Raw genomic sequence first — 17,770 nt, 5'->3', positions numbered from 1 at the left:
GATTCGAAGTTCGATCGTCCACCATGCACAAGCGCTGGAGTTATCTTCTATACTGGGATATATTGTAAAAGCTGGGGACTCTAATTGAACGGATATTCATTGATGTACTCAAAGGGAATGCCGTTACTCTGTAAGTGAACGGACTCGGCCACGCTCCATATAACTTCACTTCTTCTCCCATTTCTTTTTAGACTAATAGATTCTCGGCTTTTTAATTAGGTTATTACGTGAGGAGAGTAGTTTATAGAGTTAATTGAGTTCATGTTTGCTTGGACAAGAAGCCAGAGGCTTGAATTTTGTCATTTGTTCATATTCTTTAGGTGTGTGATTTTGAGTAATTCATAGAGTTAATAGAGTCCATATTTGCTTGGACAAGAAGTCGACAGGCTTGACCTTTGTCATTTGTTTATTCTTTAGGTTTAGATTTTTTATTTTCTACCACAAAAAGAAAACGTTATCCTCGCACATGAGGCTAATTCGTGCTCGAATAAGGGGATTGATTGAGACACTCTAGCCTAATGATTTAGAGGTGCTCCAGATTAGAATCTCGTAGTAAGACAACTCGTGTATCTTTATTAGATTTTCTATAAGAGCGAATTCCTGAAGTGAGGAGATCAGGGTTGTAGTGGCCTGACGCCAGCCACCAATGCCCCAATCGAGGTCGCCAATAGCCTTTAAAGGTACATTCCCATGGCATATATAGCATGTTGGACTGACAATATAAGAACGCGGATAAAAGATGGAGCCTGTCATAAGATTTCATTAACCGAAAAGACATCGTTCCAAGCAAGCACACAACCCCGCTAAAATTAGGAGGAGGTTGGATACAAGAAGAACGAACACTCAAAATGCAAGAAAGGACATAGAACCTAGTCAGGATGACTCTTTATTTTCTTGAAATAAACACAAACTCGGGATGCCATTCTCCGAGGAGATCCCCCATACTTTCTCAAATATTACTCTTATTTCACGTTATTGGTCAAGCTGATGACAAAATCATCGATCTCCTGGCTCGGAAGAAAGCAACCATCTTTTCTCTATTAGGTAGATTCTCATTGATAAACGACACTTCCTTGAAATTGTGCATCCAAGCCTTCAAGAGAGGGAACTTGTTGTCCTCAATTAGCTTCACTCCTGTGATCTCTTCAATGACTCCCATCCAGTGGGCAATCCACCCGAAGGCAATATCCACAATATTGATATTGTCCCCTCCAAAGAATTTCTTCTTCCCGTTGAGTCCATGTTCCTCTAGGATGGTCAGCATCTCCAAGGCATCCCTCCTGGCCTTTTCTTGTTTTTCACCCTCAGTTCGGTATATCATCCAAACGCTAGGAACCTGTAACATAAATCAACCATAAGATGCTTTGGCGCGAGTAATTCAATGCTCATGTACGTTTCTACTATATTGTTCTGGAATAAATTCCATATGCATGCAAATATTGAAAAGCATGTGATATATACTTGAACGGAAGGAAGTGTGGGAGGACAACTAAAGTCTGTTGAGGAGGAAACCTCATATGAACGTTCGAAACACAATTAATGATGATAACTTAGGAATTTCTAAACTTTCAGGTAAAATAAATATGTCTTGAAATCGCTTGTTCGAAACGTGAATATAAAAAATTCAATTGCATGTGAAAATATTTTGTACTTAGTCCCCATATAGGAATGAAAGAGCTAACTTGTAAAAGCAACGAATGACGATAGATTGTGAATACATGATCACACCAAAGATATTAGAAAAGAAATTATTTCCGTGAAGTATTTTATGGATCTGGAAGTGTAGCCAGTTGTAGTATGTATATCATACAAAACCTGCAGGTTGTAGAGTCACTTTCAATTCCTAGATTTTATATGTGGTCATATTATTCCCTCTGCAAGGATTAAGGCATGGTAAATTATTTGAGTTTCATAATAAGATAATTTAATCGAAGGAAATATCATTGTGACAATGTTGACCCGGGACCAATAAATTATAAATAGTCACCCATTAATATCTATCTGTAAGTATGTATATATCTATCTATCTATCTATCGATCTAACCTAAGTTCTCTATCTATCTTAACTGTCTAAGTTATTGAATCTATCTAAGTTACTGAAACTATTCCCCACTGCCACAAAGGGAGCAACTTGGGAAGCCTTTTCCAAGTGCAGGCCTTCTCTCTTTTTTCTTTCTCTTTTCCTTTTCAACAGCGTGTATTTACCAAACAAGTCTACATTTTCTGTTTTCAGTAATGTCCTTGGAAATCTTAGTACTCCATAAGATAAGGAATAAGAAAAATGAAGGAAAAGTTAAATATATGCATGCAAGTACCTTATCTTCGGCAAATTTGACCCAAAATCGAGCCTCTGCCCTTTCATAAGGATTGCTCGGCAATAAAGGCTGTCGTGGCCACTTCTCGTCTAGATATTCCAGTATAACAATGGATTCACAGATGGGTCGTCAACCATGAACAAACACCGGAATTTTCTGGTACACCGGGTTGTACTGTAAGAGTTGAGGACTCTTGTTGGAAAGATCTTCTTCGATGTACTCGAACGGAATGCCCTTGAGCTTCAGTGCCCATATTACTCTGCAACTGAACGGACTCGGCCATGCCCCATAGAGCTTTACTGTTTCCATTTTCGGAGGCGGCTATAAGTTGGTTTACAGATTGTCTAATTAGTTCTTGGGATGGAGAAAGCAATTTATAATGTTATAATTGGGTTCATATTGCTTGGGAAACAAGCGGGTGGTAAGCTTGACTTTTTGCATTTGTTTAAATAAACAGAAGGGGGAGTCGTTGGATTAACGTGTAAAATTCAAACTTTTCTTCCTCGCTTTCGACACAATGGCTATGAATAAAAAAATGTGGATTTGATATGATAAAAATTATAACTTTTCATTGAACCGGAAAAAAGAAAACATGGTTTTGTTGTTAAAAATAAATATCAAAATAATTTTATAGGTAATAAATTTTAGATCAATCTATTGTATATATTTAAAGTAGACTCATGCGAACGGCATATATTCAACGGGAGCTCACCTTGGACGTTCCCTCAGCTCTTGATACAACGTCTCTTCACAGTTCCTATACATGCATCCAATTTTCTATTCCCATAAGAGAAATTAATAATACTAAAACAATTAAATATATATAATAAATAAATAAATATAGATAAATAGGCAGAGATAATAAATGTAAACATGTTTTTGATGAAAGAATTTTTTCTCCTCAATTAAAACCACCGCCATTCACATAAAAAATTATGAAAAATTTTATATTTCTTGGTATTTCTACATTTCCGTTCATTAATTTCCTATTTTTTTAATCAAGAAAGTTCAATGTCTAATATAATGAAAGAAAAATCTTAAATAACTAACAAAGGGGTACAGGTAGTCCCACTAGGTATTGAGCCTATGATTTCTAGATCAACATGCGAAGACGTGCACGACTACGATACACCCTCTTTTGATCCAATCCTCAATCTCTTTATCGGGCATCAATGTCACTCAAATCGTAAGTATTTATGTCTTAGCAGTCTCAGGTAAGTTTGCTTGCATTATCTTCCTTATATAATTTGTCTATAATGTGCCAGCAACTTTATTGGATTCAGCAAATTTTCACTTTTATTTGTATTCTTTGGTAAAACCTTTATTGCAAATGTAACACTTTAGTACAAATTTTAAAAAGTGTAACAATAAAGTACAATTTTTTTTTCCAAAATGCAACAATCACCAACATTCCGTCAATTTTGGACTATCGACGTCAATTTTTGTTGAAGTGGTTGCTGACATGTAATGTTTGGAAGACATGAATCTTATGTGACGGATAGATGTGATATTTCTTAATTAAAAATAAATATATATAAATATAAGTGTTATAAAAATTCAAATGAAATAAAAAGATTAGTTTAAAATAAGATAAAGTAAATGATAATAAAAAATTTAAAAATATAATTAATGAAAAATAACATAACTTATTTTCATAATCAAAAGTAAATTAGATTAAATTAAAAATAAAAGATAAATTAAAAAAATAAAAAGAAATCCCAGCCGAGACTGAGATCTCTCCCAGTTGGGGGTGGGGGCACCCTGCTAGCCACCCCACCCCCGATCGTGGTCGCCAACAATGTCGGAGCCCGCCGGCTATTACATATGGGGGTCGGGAATAGGAAGATGGGAGAGAGAATGGAAGAGGAGGAAGGGCAAGGTGAAGCAAAGGGAAAGCAAGCTTCACGGCCGACCATGAAGCAAGTTACAGTGATGGGAAATGGGTAAAGTGATTTTGCTTTTTGAGTCTGCTTCGAGGTTGTGCTTGACATCTCCTCCTCCTCCTTCTCCGTCTTCTTAGTTATTTTTTTTTAAAAAAATTTCATTGAATGAGAGGGGTCGAGGGCACTGCGGTCCGCCAGCCAACCTCTAGACGATGGTTGTTTGAGGTAAGACACTGCCGGCAACCAAGGTCTAGGGGTGGGTTAGTGGGCAGGGGCATCCCAACCTCGATTGGATAGACCTCGACTGAGATACACTCGATGTCTGATTGTCAAGATTCGATGATGTCTGACCGCCAGCGACCATGGTCTAAGGGTCGGCTGGCGGGCAGCGGCCCCCAACCCGCAATTGGGAGAGATCTCAGTCGAGATGTATATCTGGACTGCGATCTCTCTATTTAAAAATCAATTGTAAAAATCAATTAATCGACCTTATATTGGATTTAAAATGATAAATTAGTTCAAATTTTGACTCGGTACTAGCATTTTTACTTTTTTCACTAAATAAACTCGCAATTCTATATGAGTCCATGAAATTTAATTTTCTATGTCGAGTTCGCTGTTATAGAAACTAAAAACGTATCCTAAGATTCACATTATGCATTAATATAGGCATGCAAAGAGACGGCAACTCATGTAGGAATTGCTCAAGAAACTTACGCAGAAGGTTCTCGTTGAAAGAACGAAGGTCTTTCATTGCACGATACAGGCGAGGATGGGGGAATCAATGAGAGATGGAATCTAAGATGGAAAATATTGTCTCATCAAATTAAGAAACGGAGTTTTACGTCTTCTTTCTCGTCTCTTTATTTCCCATCTCTTTGATTATAGAAGAAATTTTCCGTCTAAATTTGAAAATCTCTGTCTCAAAATTAGGACGACCCTTTCCCACTCAAAATTTCATCCCTATAGGAGCGAATTCCTGTAGTGAGCAGATCGGGGTTGTGATGCTTGAAACCAGCCACCACTGTCCCAATCGAGGTTGCCAATGGCCTTTGAAGGCACATTCCCATGGCATATATGGCATGTTGGACTGACAACATAAGAACGTGGACAAAAGTTGGAGACTGTCATAAGATTTCATTAACCGAAAAGACATCGTTCCAAGCAAGCGCAAGACCCCGCTAAAATTTGGCGGGGGTTGGATACAAGAAGAACGAACACTCAAAATGCAAGAAAGGACATAGAACCTAGTCAGGATGACTCTTTATTTTCTTGAAATAAACACAAACTCGGGATGCCATTCTCCGAGGAGATCCCCCATACATTCTCAAATATTACTCTTATTTCACATTATTGGTCAAGCTGATGACAAAATCATCGATCTCCTGGCTCGGAAGAAAGCAGCCATCTTTTCTCTATTAGGTAGATTCTCACTGATAAACGACACTTCCTTGAAATTGTGCATCCAAGCCTTCAAGAGAGGGAATTTGTTGCCCTCAATTAGCTTCACTCCCGTGATCTCTTCAATGACTCCCATCCAGTGGGCAATCCACCCGAAGGCAATATCCACAATATTGATATTGTCCCCTCCAAAGAATTTCTTCTTCCCGTTGAGTCCATGTTCCTCTAGGATGGTCAGCATCTCCAAGGCATCCCTCCTGGCCTTTTCTAGTTTTTCACCCTCAGTTTGGTATATCATCCCACTGCAAGAAACCTGTACCACAAATCGACCATAAGATGCTTTGGCGCGAGTAATTCAAAGCTCATGTACGTTTCTACTATATTGTTCTGGAATAAATTCCATATGCATGCAAATATTAAAAAGCACGTTACATATATTTGAACGGACACGGTATTGCCACTTGGAGTTTAGATCTTGCCATCAACGTTAAACGGTGTGTGAAGCCACTGACATTGGTACTAGTATCTATACGCGGTGATCATAATGCTATCAATAATAAAAAATGAATAAGGCGACGACAATGATGATAACTATATTCAACTGTTGTTGAAGCATGCTTTTAAATGAAAACATCATCCACTTTATTTCCTCGATCTTTCGAATGAAGTTCATCACGGTTATTGGACGGCTTCCTCTATATCTTTGCGGCAAACATATAAGGAAGTGTGGGAGGACAACTGAAGTCTGTCGGAGGAGGATACCTCACATGAACGTCCAAAAATCAATAAATGATGATAAGTTAGGAATTTCTAAACTTTCAGGTAAAATAAATATGTCTTGAAATTGCTTGTTCACAACATGAATATAAAAAATTCAATTGCATGTGAAAATCATGTGTATTTAGTCCCCAGATAGGTATGAAAGAACTAACTTGTAGAAGTAACGAATGGCGATAGATTGTGAATATATGATCACATCAAAGATAATGGAAAAGAAATTATTTTCATGAAGCATTTTATGGATCCAGGAAGTGTAGTCGGTTGTGGTAGGCATATCATACAAAACCTGCAGTGAGTTTTAAGGCATGGTAAATTATTCGAGTTTCATAATAAGATAATTTAATTGAAGGAAATATCGTTTTGACAATGTTCACCTGGGACCAATAAATAGTCACCCATTAATATCTATCTGTAAGTATGTATATGTCTATCTATCGACCTAACTTAATCTAATCTAAATTTTCTATCTTAACTATCTAAGTTATTGAATCTGTCTAATTTACTGAAATTAGTCCGCATTGCCACCAACGGAGCGACTTGGGAAGCCTTCTCCATTGCAGGCCTTCTCTCTTTTTCTTTCTCTTTTCCTTTTCTTTTTTCCCTCATTTTTTATTATTCAATTTTTTCGATGTGCGTTATCTGATATTTGGAAACTCAATGGGTCTCAACTAATTCTTATGCAGGTTAGGTCAGTCCACTAACGGGTGAAGTTCTCCTATTCGTGAACATTTTCTTCAAGACTCGTACCCGAGACATTATTTAACCTAAAGAGATGCCGAACCACCTAAATCAACTAACATTGATTATTGTCACCTAATTTTAATTGAAATAATTTGAAAGCCACTTCAAAATGACAAAGTGGACTGGCAACTAGTCTCCCCCCTTTGGTTATTAGTTCTTTTTTTCTTCATCGAATTTCTCATCTAGTCTTTTATTTTTTTTCCCCCTCATTTCTAATATCTCAATTAACAGTCATATACTCATGTATCGATTTTTATATATTTCTCACAAAACGTGCTGCCGCCAAATGTAATAATAATAATAATATAAACAATTTTTAATCAATCTAAATCTACAAGAAATCTAAAAAATTAATAAAAAATAGTTATTCCTAGAGATAATTATTTTTTATTTACTTGGTCTATATGCTATATGATTATTACTTAAATTGAACTAATCAAATTTAAATATTATTGAATGAACACTTTAGGACCCGTGCGGCCATGCCAATGCGCGGGATTCCGACCGAGTATCAACATAAAACTCCTTATGCAAGTTATCTTGCCGAGGTCCCATGCTATAGTATGTATTTACCAAACAAGTTCACATTTTCTGTTTCCACTAATGTCCTTGAAAATCTTAGTACCCCTTAAGATAAGGAATAAGAAAAATGAAGAAAAGTTAAATATACGCATGCAAGTACCTTATCTTCGGCGAATTTGACCCAAAATCGAGCCTCTGCCCTTTCATAAGGATCGCTCGGCAATAAAGGCTGTTGTGGCCACTTCTCGTCTAGATATTCCAGTATAACCATGGATTCACAGATCGGTCGTCCACCATGAACAAGCACCGGAATTTTCTGGTACACCGGGTTGTACTGTAAGAGTTGAGGACTCTTGTTGAAAAGATCTTCTTCAATGTACTCGAACGGAATGCCCTTGAGCTTCAATGCCCATATTACTCTGTAACTAAACGGACTCGGCCATGCCCCCCATAGAGCTTCACTATTTCCATTTTCAGAGGCGGCTATAAGTTGGTGTACAGATTGTCTAATTAGTTCATGGGATGGAGAAAGCAATTTATAATGTTACAATTGGGTTCATACTGCTTGGGAAACAAGCTAGTGGTAAGCTTGACTTTTTGCATTTGTTTAAATAAACAGAAGGGGGAGTCGTTGGATTAACGTGTAAAATTCAAACTTTTCTTCCTCGCTTTCAACACAATGGCTATGAATAAAAAAATGTGGATTTGATATGATCAAAAATCATAGCTTTCCATTGAACGGAAAAAAGAAAACATGGTTTTGTTGTTAAAAATAAATATCAAAATAATTTTACAGGTAATAAATTTTAGATCAATCTATTATATATATTTAAAGTAGACTCACGCAAAAGGCATATGTTCTATGAGAGCTCACCTTGGAGGTTCCCTTAGGTCTTGATACAACGTCTCTTCATGTTTCCTAAACATGCATCCAATTTTCTATTCTCAAAAGAGAAATTAATGTCCAGTATAATGAAAGAGAAATCATAAATAACTAGTAAAGGGGTACGAGTAATCCCAATAAGTTTCCAATCTACGACCTCTAAATCAACAGGCGAAGATGTGAGCCACTACGCTACACCCTCTTTTGATTCATTCATCAATCTCTTTATCGTGCATCAATGTCACTCAAAACGTAAGTATTTATGTCTTAGCAGTCTCAGGTAAGTTTGCTAGCATTGTCTTCCTTATATAGTTTGTCAATAATGTGCGAGCAACTTTATTGGATTCTGCCAATTTTCACTTTTATTTGTACTCTTTAAGGTAAATTACACGGTGGTATAAACTTTATCGCAAATGTAATACTTTGTTACAAACTTTAAAAAATGTAACAATAAAGTATAATTTTTTTTTCCAAAATGTAACAGTCACTTACATTCCGTCAATTTTAGGCTATTGACGTTAATTTTTGTTGAGGTGATTGTTGACATGTAATGTTTGGAAGACATGGATCTTATATGACGAATAGATTGGATATCTCTAAATTTAATATATATATATATATACAAATATTATAAAATTCAAATAAAATAAAAAAGATCAATTTAAAATAGAAGAAAGTGAATGATAATAAAAAAATTTTAAATTATAATTAATAAAAAATAACATAACTTATTTTCATTATCAAAAAGTAAACTAGATAATTTTTTTTTTAAAAAAAGAACGAAATCTCAGTCGGGACTGTGATCTCGATTGTGATCTCTCCCAAGGGGGGTGTGGGCACCCCGTTGGCCACCCCACTCCCGATCGTGGTCGGCAATAGTGCCGGAACCCGCTGGCTATCGCATATGGGGTAGGGTGGTCGTGGGGGGCGGCCCTACCCCTCTAATTCAATAATAATAATAATAAAAAGAATAGGAAGATGGGAGAGAGAATGGAAGAGGAAGATGGGAAAGGTAAAGCAAAGGGGAAGCAAGCTTCACGGTTGACGATGAAGCAAGTTACCGTGATGGGAAATGGGTAAAGTGATTTTGCTTTTTGAGTTTGCTTGGAGGTTTTGCTTGACTTCTCCTCCTCCTGCTTCTCCATCCTCCCATTTTATTTTATTTTTTTTGGTTAATTTTGATTGAATGAGAGGGTTGGGCATCATGGCCTGCTAGCCGACCTTTAGACCATGGTCGTCAGCGGTCAGACACCGACAACCAAGTTCTAGGAGTGGGTTGGCAGGCGGGGGCTCCCTAACCCCAATTCGATAGACCTCAACTAAGATCCACTCGAGATCTGACCACTAAGATTTGACGATGTCTGACCGCTAGCGACCATGATCTAAGGGTCGGCTGGCGAGCAGCCGCCCCTGATCCTCAATTGGGAGAGATCTTAGTCGAGACAGATATCTTGACTAAGATCTCTCTATTTTTTCTTAAATTTATCTTTTATGTTTTTTAATTAATTTAATTAATTTTGATTTTTAAAATAATTTATGTTATTTTTTCAAAATTATAATTTTTTTTAATTTTTTTATAATTATTTTAATTTTAAAACTAGTCTTTCTTATTTGATTTTTATATAAATATTTCCATTTTTTTATTATTTTAAATTTATAAATATCACATTTGTTCCCCACGTAGGATCCACATCTTCCAAAATTACATGTTAACAGCCGCGTCAGCAAAATATTGGCGTCAATCCCCAGTTGATGGTTCGTAGCTAATTGTAACAATTTGAAACAATTTTGCACTTGTTTGCCACACTTTTTAAAGTTTGAACTAAAGTGTTACATTTGTAATAATGTTTTACAAAATTGGGAGAATTCCCAAATTAATTACCTTCTTGCCTTCTTGAGTATTACATATATTCTAAAATGAATTCCCGACTTCGTTTTCTCCATATTCCTAACAAATTTTCATAATTTTTTTTGCAAAAACTGTAAGACAAACATTTCTAGCCATTATCGCATCGCATCACAAAAATTAACTTGCTCTAACATTAACTAAAACTATAAAAATCCAACCGCGCAATGCGCTAGTAAATTAACCAGTTTCTAAAAAACAAATTTCAGAAATGCTATTTCTGGGAATATGAGATAGACGGCACATAATTTAATTGCGAGAGTTCCAAACAAGGAAAGAGAGAGAGAGAGAGAGAGTTGATCTAACCACGTCATGCACAAAGTTTTCTTCTGTAATTGGACTCCGACCCCATCTTTCCACTGGAAAAATGTTATTCATAACCAAAAATATACTCAACGATCCTAGCAACCATGTAATATAAACTGTAAATAGATTTCTACAGGAATTTTCTGTCTTCCTCATCTTTTTAAATTTTTTGTTCTTTAACGAGGGAAGTCCATATTGTCCTAATAGGAGTGAGGAAATGTTGGTTTTTTTTCAATGTATTTTGTTTTTATAGTTGGTCTATCCAAATTTCAGGCGTCTTTGTAGATGTACAGGCCGTCTCTTTGATTAGTGGAGTATGCTTTGTTGAAAGCATGATCAGATCTATGCTTATTCAAGAGATTGTTACCAGAGAAAGAAAGAAGGGGAAAATCATCGAGATATTCCCATAACAAAATAGGGAAAATAGAATGTAATCAATGAATAGTTGACAATATCCTCTAATAGAGACACATCGGTGATTTTCACGATCAGTAAATACTGATTCTTCCAAGTTAACCTGAAAAACCGAGTTGCATTTAAACACCGCAATTCTATTTATTCGAGCTTCGGTTCAGCTCCTCAAGTCCATAACAAGTTAGAACCTCAGTTTGCTTTCTTTGTATTTTGTGAGACCAACCAATTCGAAGTACTTAAAAAAAAGAAAGGCTAATTTTAGTCCTCAACTTTTTCTTAGTCTTAGTCCCTCAAACTATTTTTGGGTTGAATTTAATTCTCAACCTTTTCTACTGGTTCACTTATGGTCCTACTATTATTTCATTGGATTAAACAAGCTGAAGTGACATTTTACATCTATATAAATTAATTTTAAAAATATTCATAAGTATTAAAATAGAGAAAGTAACAAGTCAAGATAAAAGAGGAAAGGGGACCGAAGGAGAACTTCCTAGCACCACCCCCTCCCCCCCAGTGGCCTGTACATTAGGCCGCAACCTTGGAAAGGGGAAGGGAGTGGGAGTGGCTGTTAGTAAGTCTATTTCTTCCCCTAATCGGAAGATCCAAGTCTAGTAAATTGAGATCCCACAATTATGGGAGAAGAGAGATGTGTCGACGGATACTCCTCTCCTTTTCGAGCACCCCCACCCGCCAGTCGTCCCAGCGACATGGGGGAGGAGAAGCCGCCTACAAGACCCCTTACTCCCCAAATTGCGAGATCTCAATTCAAATCGAACTGGGATCTCTCGATTAGGGGAGGAGGGGACGTTACTAGCAATCGTCCCTTCCCCTTTAAGGTTATCAGTGACCTGTACATTCATTACGATCTCGGAGTGAGATGAGGTGGCCACTGGCAAGTCCTTTTCTAGACCCTTCCCTCTCTCCGTTTCGATTTTTCGATTTTATTTATTTTTTAGTATTTTAATGTTCTAAAAATTAATTTTTCATTTAAGAGGAAGATTCATAGATAAATAATAAATGGGCATGAGTAATCCCATCAAGTATCGTACCTAAACCTCTTAATTACTAGATAAGAGCGTGCGCCACTATCTTACACCCTCTTTGATGTAAACATTAATTTTTATTTACATAAAATGGCACATCATTAAAAAAAATAGTTTAATTAATCTACTGAAAAAAGTGTAAATTACAAAAAAAAAAAGCATGTCACTTTTTGAAATTCTCTATTTTGTCGTATTTGGTTTATTTTGTTTCTTCAAATATGTGGTTTAGTTTTTGTTCACAAAGTGCCAATGCTGAACTTTTGCCGGCGCTTTTCCAAACCTCCGGCAAACCTATGCCGACCGAATTTTAAGAGACCCTTTTAAAAACGTTTGGAAAAGTGTTAGGAAACTTATTCTTTCCTTTTTTTTCGGTGCAAGTTAGGAAACTTATTCTAACGCCTAAAAGCATTGCCCAAAGTCAAAAAAAAAAAAAAGTAGCCTAAACGGATCTTTATTATCTCTGGCGCCGGGAGCAAACATATAGGGTTGTCCATTCGGTTCAAATTCGAACTGAACAGTCAAATCGAAACGAAATGCAATTTGTCCCTGAAATACAAACCGAAACCGAATCGAACTACTTTATAAACCGAACCGAATATTTCAGTTTGGTTTGGTTCGGTTTCGAATTAAACTACCAATAATAATAATAATAATTAGTGTCTTACGGCATCTTCCTCCAAACAGAGGCAAGCAGGTCTTCTCTCATTTTCTTTATCTCATCCCTCTTTCTCTCTCTTCTTTCGCTCTCTCAGAGGATTTAGATCTTGACATTACAAGCTGAACGAAAAATCGACGATTAACGCAAGGACATAGATGGAGTCGGTGTAGCAGCAACTGCAGGGACAGAGAGCAGAGTCGTCGTTGCCGTCAACGAGGATTGGGGGCTTCTGACCGCTAATGCAAGAACACAGATAGAGGACCTATGTCACAGAATCACAGATGAAGGGGACCTCGCGACCTCATGAACGAGAGAGAGAGAGAGAGAACCGTGACAGAAGTAGAGTCGAGATCGAGAACAGAACGGAGTCGGAGAAGTCGGACTTCGGACTCGGAGAGAGCTCAGCCACTCAGGCCGCCTGAGATGCGAGGTTCTGCCTTTGGCCCTTTGCGATCTGAGCTGCTGCTTTGCACTGCTAAGGGCCGAGGGGCTCAAATAAAAACCTATAACACTTCAATAATACACACAAACGACAGACAAAGACAGACCAGTTTGTTTTTAAAAATAAGAATTCGGTTCAGTTCCCAAATCGTAGGAATTGTGGCCGAACCGTATTTTTTATTTGAAACCGAACTCTTTAGGATAGAAATCGAACCAACTGACTATTTCGATTCGGTTTTTCGGGTCGGTTCGATTTGAACTGAATAATGGACATCCCGAGCAAGAAATCCATCTGAGGCTCCCCCTACTTGTATCTTCTTGGCCTGCCAACGGGGCTAATCTAAGTGTGTCGGGTAATGGATGCGTTAGTGTTGTATTCTCTTGGTTTACTAGTGACATGAGAAGATTTCCGGTGGTTCTGTACTCTAATCAGAATGTAGAGGGCAAGGTTTTCAGAATCGCGATTCTACCTAGAATCGGTCGAGGGTCGTAGAATCGTGAATCGCGATTCGAATCGTGAATCGTAAAATTCTACCTGTAATTAAAAAAATAACATATATATATATATATGTAGCATACTTTCCTGAAGAAAAAAAATCAATCCTTGTTCATTCAAATAAAAACCACAAATCAACAAATCAACAATAAGTCATAAAATGATAAAAATACAAAATATCATTACAAATTATCGAAATTCAAGGTCCAAAATTCCAAATCAAACTCCCGAAATAAAAAGTTAATAACATAAGTCATAACTCATAACATAAAATGAACAAACATATCAAATATCATTCAAATCTTCGTAGGAAATTTTATATCTTTTTTTTAATCCAGCAAAAAAAAAAAGAAAAAAAAAACGGTTGGCTATCTTTGGCGGGAAGAGCTGGGCATTGCGAAACACAATCAACGGTCGATTCGCAGTCAGGTGATTCGAGTGTATACGTGTTGCTCATCTGACACAGGACGCACGAAACTATCATGCTCCCGCCTCCTCCCCATTCTGTCGTCTTCATCTTCTTCTTCCTCTTCCCCAAGAAACATTTTTATTTGCTGGAAATGACCAAAAGGCAGCAAAAAGAGCAAGAATAGAGCACAGAGGAAAAAGCTCCCTTGTCTCTGTCTCCGGTCGTCGTCTCCTCCAAAAAGCAGAGCTGCTCGTCCTCCTCCTCATCCCTTCTCCATTGTTGTTCCTTAATGCAGTTATCTAATGAATTTTTTTATCTAATCATACGACATCAAAAGCAAAAGCACCCACAAATACGGACTCACGGAGCTCGTTGGACACTCGGAACAACCGAACAAGAAGAAATGGCTGAATCTTCACCTCGGACCGTCGGAGAGTCGGACGAATCGGAGACTGGGTAGTGGGTTAGGGCACAGAATTGTCGGGGAGAAAGGGGAGTGCTGGGGAAGAAAGGGAAAAGCAGGGAAAAAAAAAAGAATATATCGGGGTCAGGGCCAATGGATTGGGCTTCGGCCCGATTCTGGCCTACCCTTCGCTAGAGGGCCCGAATTAGGCCTGGGCTTCGCCCGAATCTGGGCTGAATCCGGAATCGTAGAACCGGCCCGATTCCGCGATTCCACGATTCACGGCCCGATTCACTTCCGATTTTACATTTTCCAAGTCACCACTCCGAATCGGAATCGTATGACCCCATTGGAATCGTAGAATCGTACGATTCTACGATTCGAATCACGATTCTGAAAACCATGGTAGAGGGCATCAACTCATCGACAGTAACTATTGAAGCTTCATTCGTTACAAGCAAAGATCTTATATGGAAGCTGCTTTCACCAAAGAATGCTCAATTTGGGCAAGTTTGGATTATATATCTAATGTAGATCTTGACTCCCTGAGCCCTCATAGAGGGGAGGTGAGTCTGGGACATTGCCCAAGCATCGTGTATTAAAGTGGTCTTCAGCTTAGCAAACCTTTTCGGTTAGAACACACAATACTTGCAAAACCTATTGAAAGAAAAATCTTCTGAAAGGCAAGATAATGAGATACTTCAAAGGAAAGAAGATGCCTTTCATAATTTTTTTTGAAGGAAATCATACTTTAGATCAAAATTGAATGATCTTATACTCAATTTCAAAAAGAAAAGAAAAGGAAAGAAAGAAAAAAAAAACGTGGCTTTTGGGTTGGCTTATGACGATTCCGAGATTTAATCTGTTTCGAATATTTCGTTCCAGGGATTATATTGTACAATCCAATTCTTTGAGGTTTCATGTTCAACCAGATCATGTTATCGAAGTATTCCTTCCAATCTCATCAAACGAACATGATTGCACATCTCCTGTGTCTGCATCAAAGATTTTTTACTAGATGTTCAGCCCCATTTGGTATGTTGGAATAAGATGAAAAGGAATGGAATGAAAATCCATTATTCCACTCCATTTCCTTATATATGAAGAGATATTTGTATGTGTTAGAAAGAGCATTTCGATTGGAGGGAAATTTTGTGACAACATGATGAATTGGCCATTCTTTCAAAAAACTTATGAAGTCTCGTTCGCTACACGGGAATGAAATGGAATGAACATTCCATCCTTCCATTACATTTCCTTATTTAGTGTCACTATTGTGAGTTGGAAAGGGCATTGCTTAGGTTTATGGGTAAGAAATACACCTAGTTGTGCTAAGGCCCATGGTTTACCAAACCGAGGGTTTCAAGTTCGGTGATTTTTTTACGTGCGGGCCTATATCTCGCACGCTCTATTGGTACTCTAATTTGTCTAGGGTTTACCATTTTTAATTTGTTTACCACATGAGTTAAGTTTTGCTCGTCTTACTAGAAAACAATTGATTCAGGCTAAGAGCTCGGGAAAGGAGCGGATCCTCGTGTCAGGGGATCAGTCCACCGTCCTCACGTCTCGATTAACCGAACCATGATGGCTGGTTCACCGCGTAAACCGGGCCCATGACTCATGTGGGCCCTCCCGAATCAGGGACCCATAAACCGATTTGACTGGTTCCGACTCTCGGACATCGCGCTCGCCGATCGGGATCATTACATGAAAAAATGTACAAATAAATTTCTCACAATGTACTCTCAAATAAATACAAATTACATCAGGCGGATCCCAATCGGTTCACGTTTGGCCAATAGTTCGCTTGCGAGGTTTGAAAGACCGAAATTGAAAGTAATAAGACGCGGGCTCATGAGAGCGAAGGTCGGGTCCGACCGAACCAACGGATCTCAAGAGGACCACGTGGTCCTCGAGATAGCCGTGGGACCGGAAGAGCTCCTGGGTGATTCTAACCTCTTTTCACACACCCCGATCCGAGTCGTCCTCCGATTGGATAATACCCGGATTGAGACAGTTACTCGAGATCAGACCCCATACCGCGCTCGGGTCGCACGCACTCGCTGTATACAGGCGTTGGACCTCGTGATCGATAGCTAGGGGCGTTGAACCCCGTGTTGTTCGTGTCCTATGGGTTCGAGCTCGAATTGCTATAAAACAGACAAGATAGATAGGAAACAGATAAAACAGACAAGGTGTGAATTAATTGCAATGCTTACGTGATTATTAGATTATGAATCGGGATTGCTTAGCAAACATGTCTCTATCATAAGCAGGCGAAACAAAGATGGCATACATAGTGAAAATCGGCCATGGGCTGCCCCGGAGGGCATGTAACTTTCAGCTTTGCTTAGAATGGACTCGATGGACATAATGTCTGTCATCAAGCCCTGAAAGTGTGAATTTGTTTTAAATTCTTCTATTTTGTGACACTGACAGATTAATGTGTTATGAAAGAGTGTGTTTTGCCAAGATCCTAAAACCTAGGGTTTTGTCCGGCCCGATTTTCATTGTTTGATTATGTCGGATGTGTGATTAGTCCAGTTGTGTTTCATGATGGATAAACCCAATGTTAAGCACAAACTTAGGAAAGTGGGAACGCGAATCACCAAGGAGGTGCCAAGGTCTCTGCTCATGTATTCTGAAAGACCGGACAACATTTCACTGCCCTTCCTGCACGCATTTGTGGTCCACGTTCCTAAGCGTCCGATCTATGCTAGAATGATCGAAACACTTCAGTCGGAAAGAGAAGGCTGTGTAGATGAAAGCTGCGTCCACACTGGCTGCCCATCTCTTCCAGTGGCTCGGAGTGTTTTGACCACTCTAACCCTAAGATTGTCGGTAACTCATAAACCGATCGTCGTGCCCTTGAGTCAGAAAAAGTGTTTGTGTGAAGAGAAAGCCGAGATTGCATAATATGGACCGTCGAGGTTGGTAGCCAGTGTCAACCGATCCCTCGGACCCGCTAGGGTCGTGTGGATCTTGAGGGAGCCGAGATAACGGTCGATCTATCCGGAAGTGGTCAAAGAAGAACTCCTGCATTCCGACTCGAGCCACCTCAAATCGGGCCTAGACTCAAGTCGAGACACGCGAGTCCTCCCTAGATGTTCATACTACGCATACTACATGTCTTGGTATTTTGTTGAAAATTGTTGGTTTTGAAAAGGGC

The 17,770-nt window shown here is 38.4% G+C and overlaps 1 protein-coding gene and 1 pseudogene across 1 annotated transcript; both read right to left on the bottom strand.

Moving 5' to 3' along the window:
- Positions 1-849: 849 nt before the first annotated feature.
- LOC116207279 lies at positions 850-2,648 on the bottom strand (annotated as a pseudogene).
- Positions 2,649-5,311: 2,663 nt separating this feature from the next.
- LOC116209066 (glutathione transferase GST 23-like) lies at positions 5,312-8,180 on the bottom strand (the record flags this gene model as incomplete). The annotated part of the gene is made up of 2 exons (XM_031542629.1): positions 5,312-5,912; positions 7,803-8,180. Coding segments are annotated over 2 exons (735 nt in total), but the record flags the coding sequence as incomplete, so codon positions are not given.
- Between the last annotated feature and the right edge of the window lie 9,590 nt (positions 8,181-17,770).

This window comes from Punica granatum, chromosome 5, assembly GCF_007655135.1.
Source record: "Punica granatum isolate Tunisia-2019 chromosome 5, ASM765513v2, whole genome shotgun sequence".
NCBI lineage: Eukaryota > Viridiplantae > Streptophyta > Magnoliopsida > Myrtales > Lythraceae > Punica > Punica granatum.
This window is presented reverse-complemented; position numbering and strand designations above follow the sequence as displayed.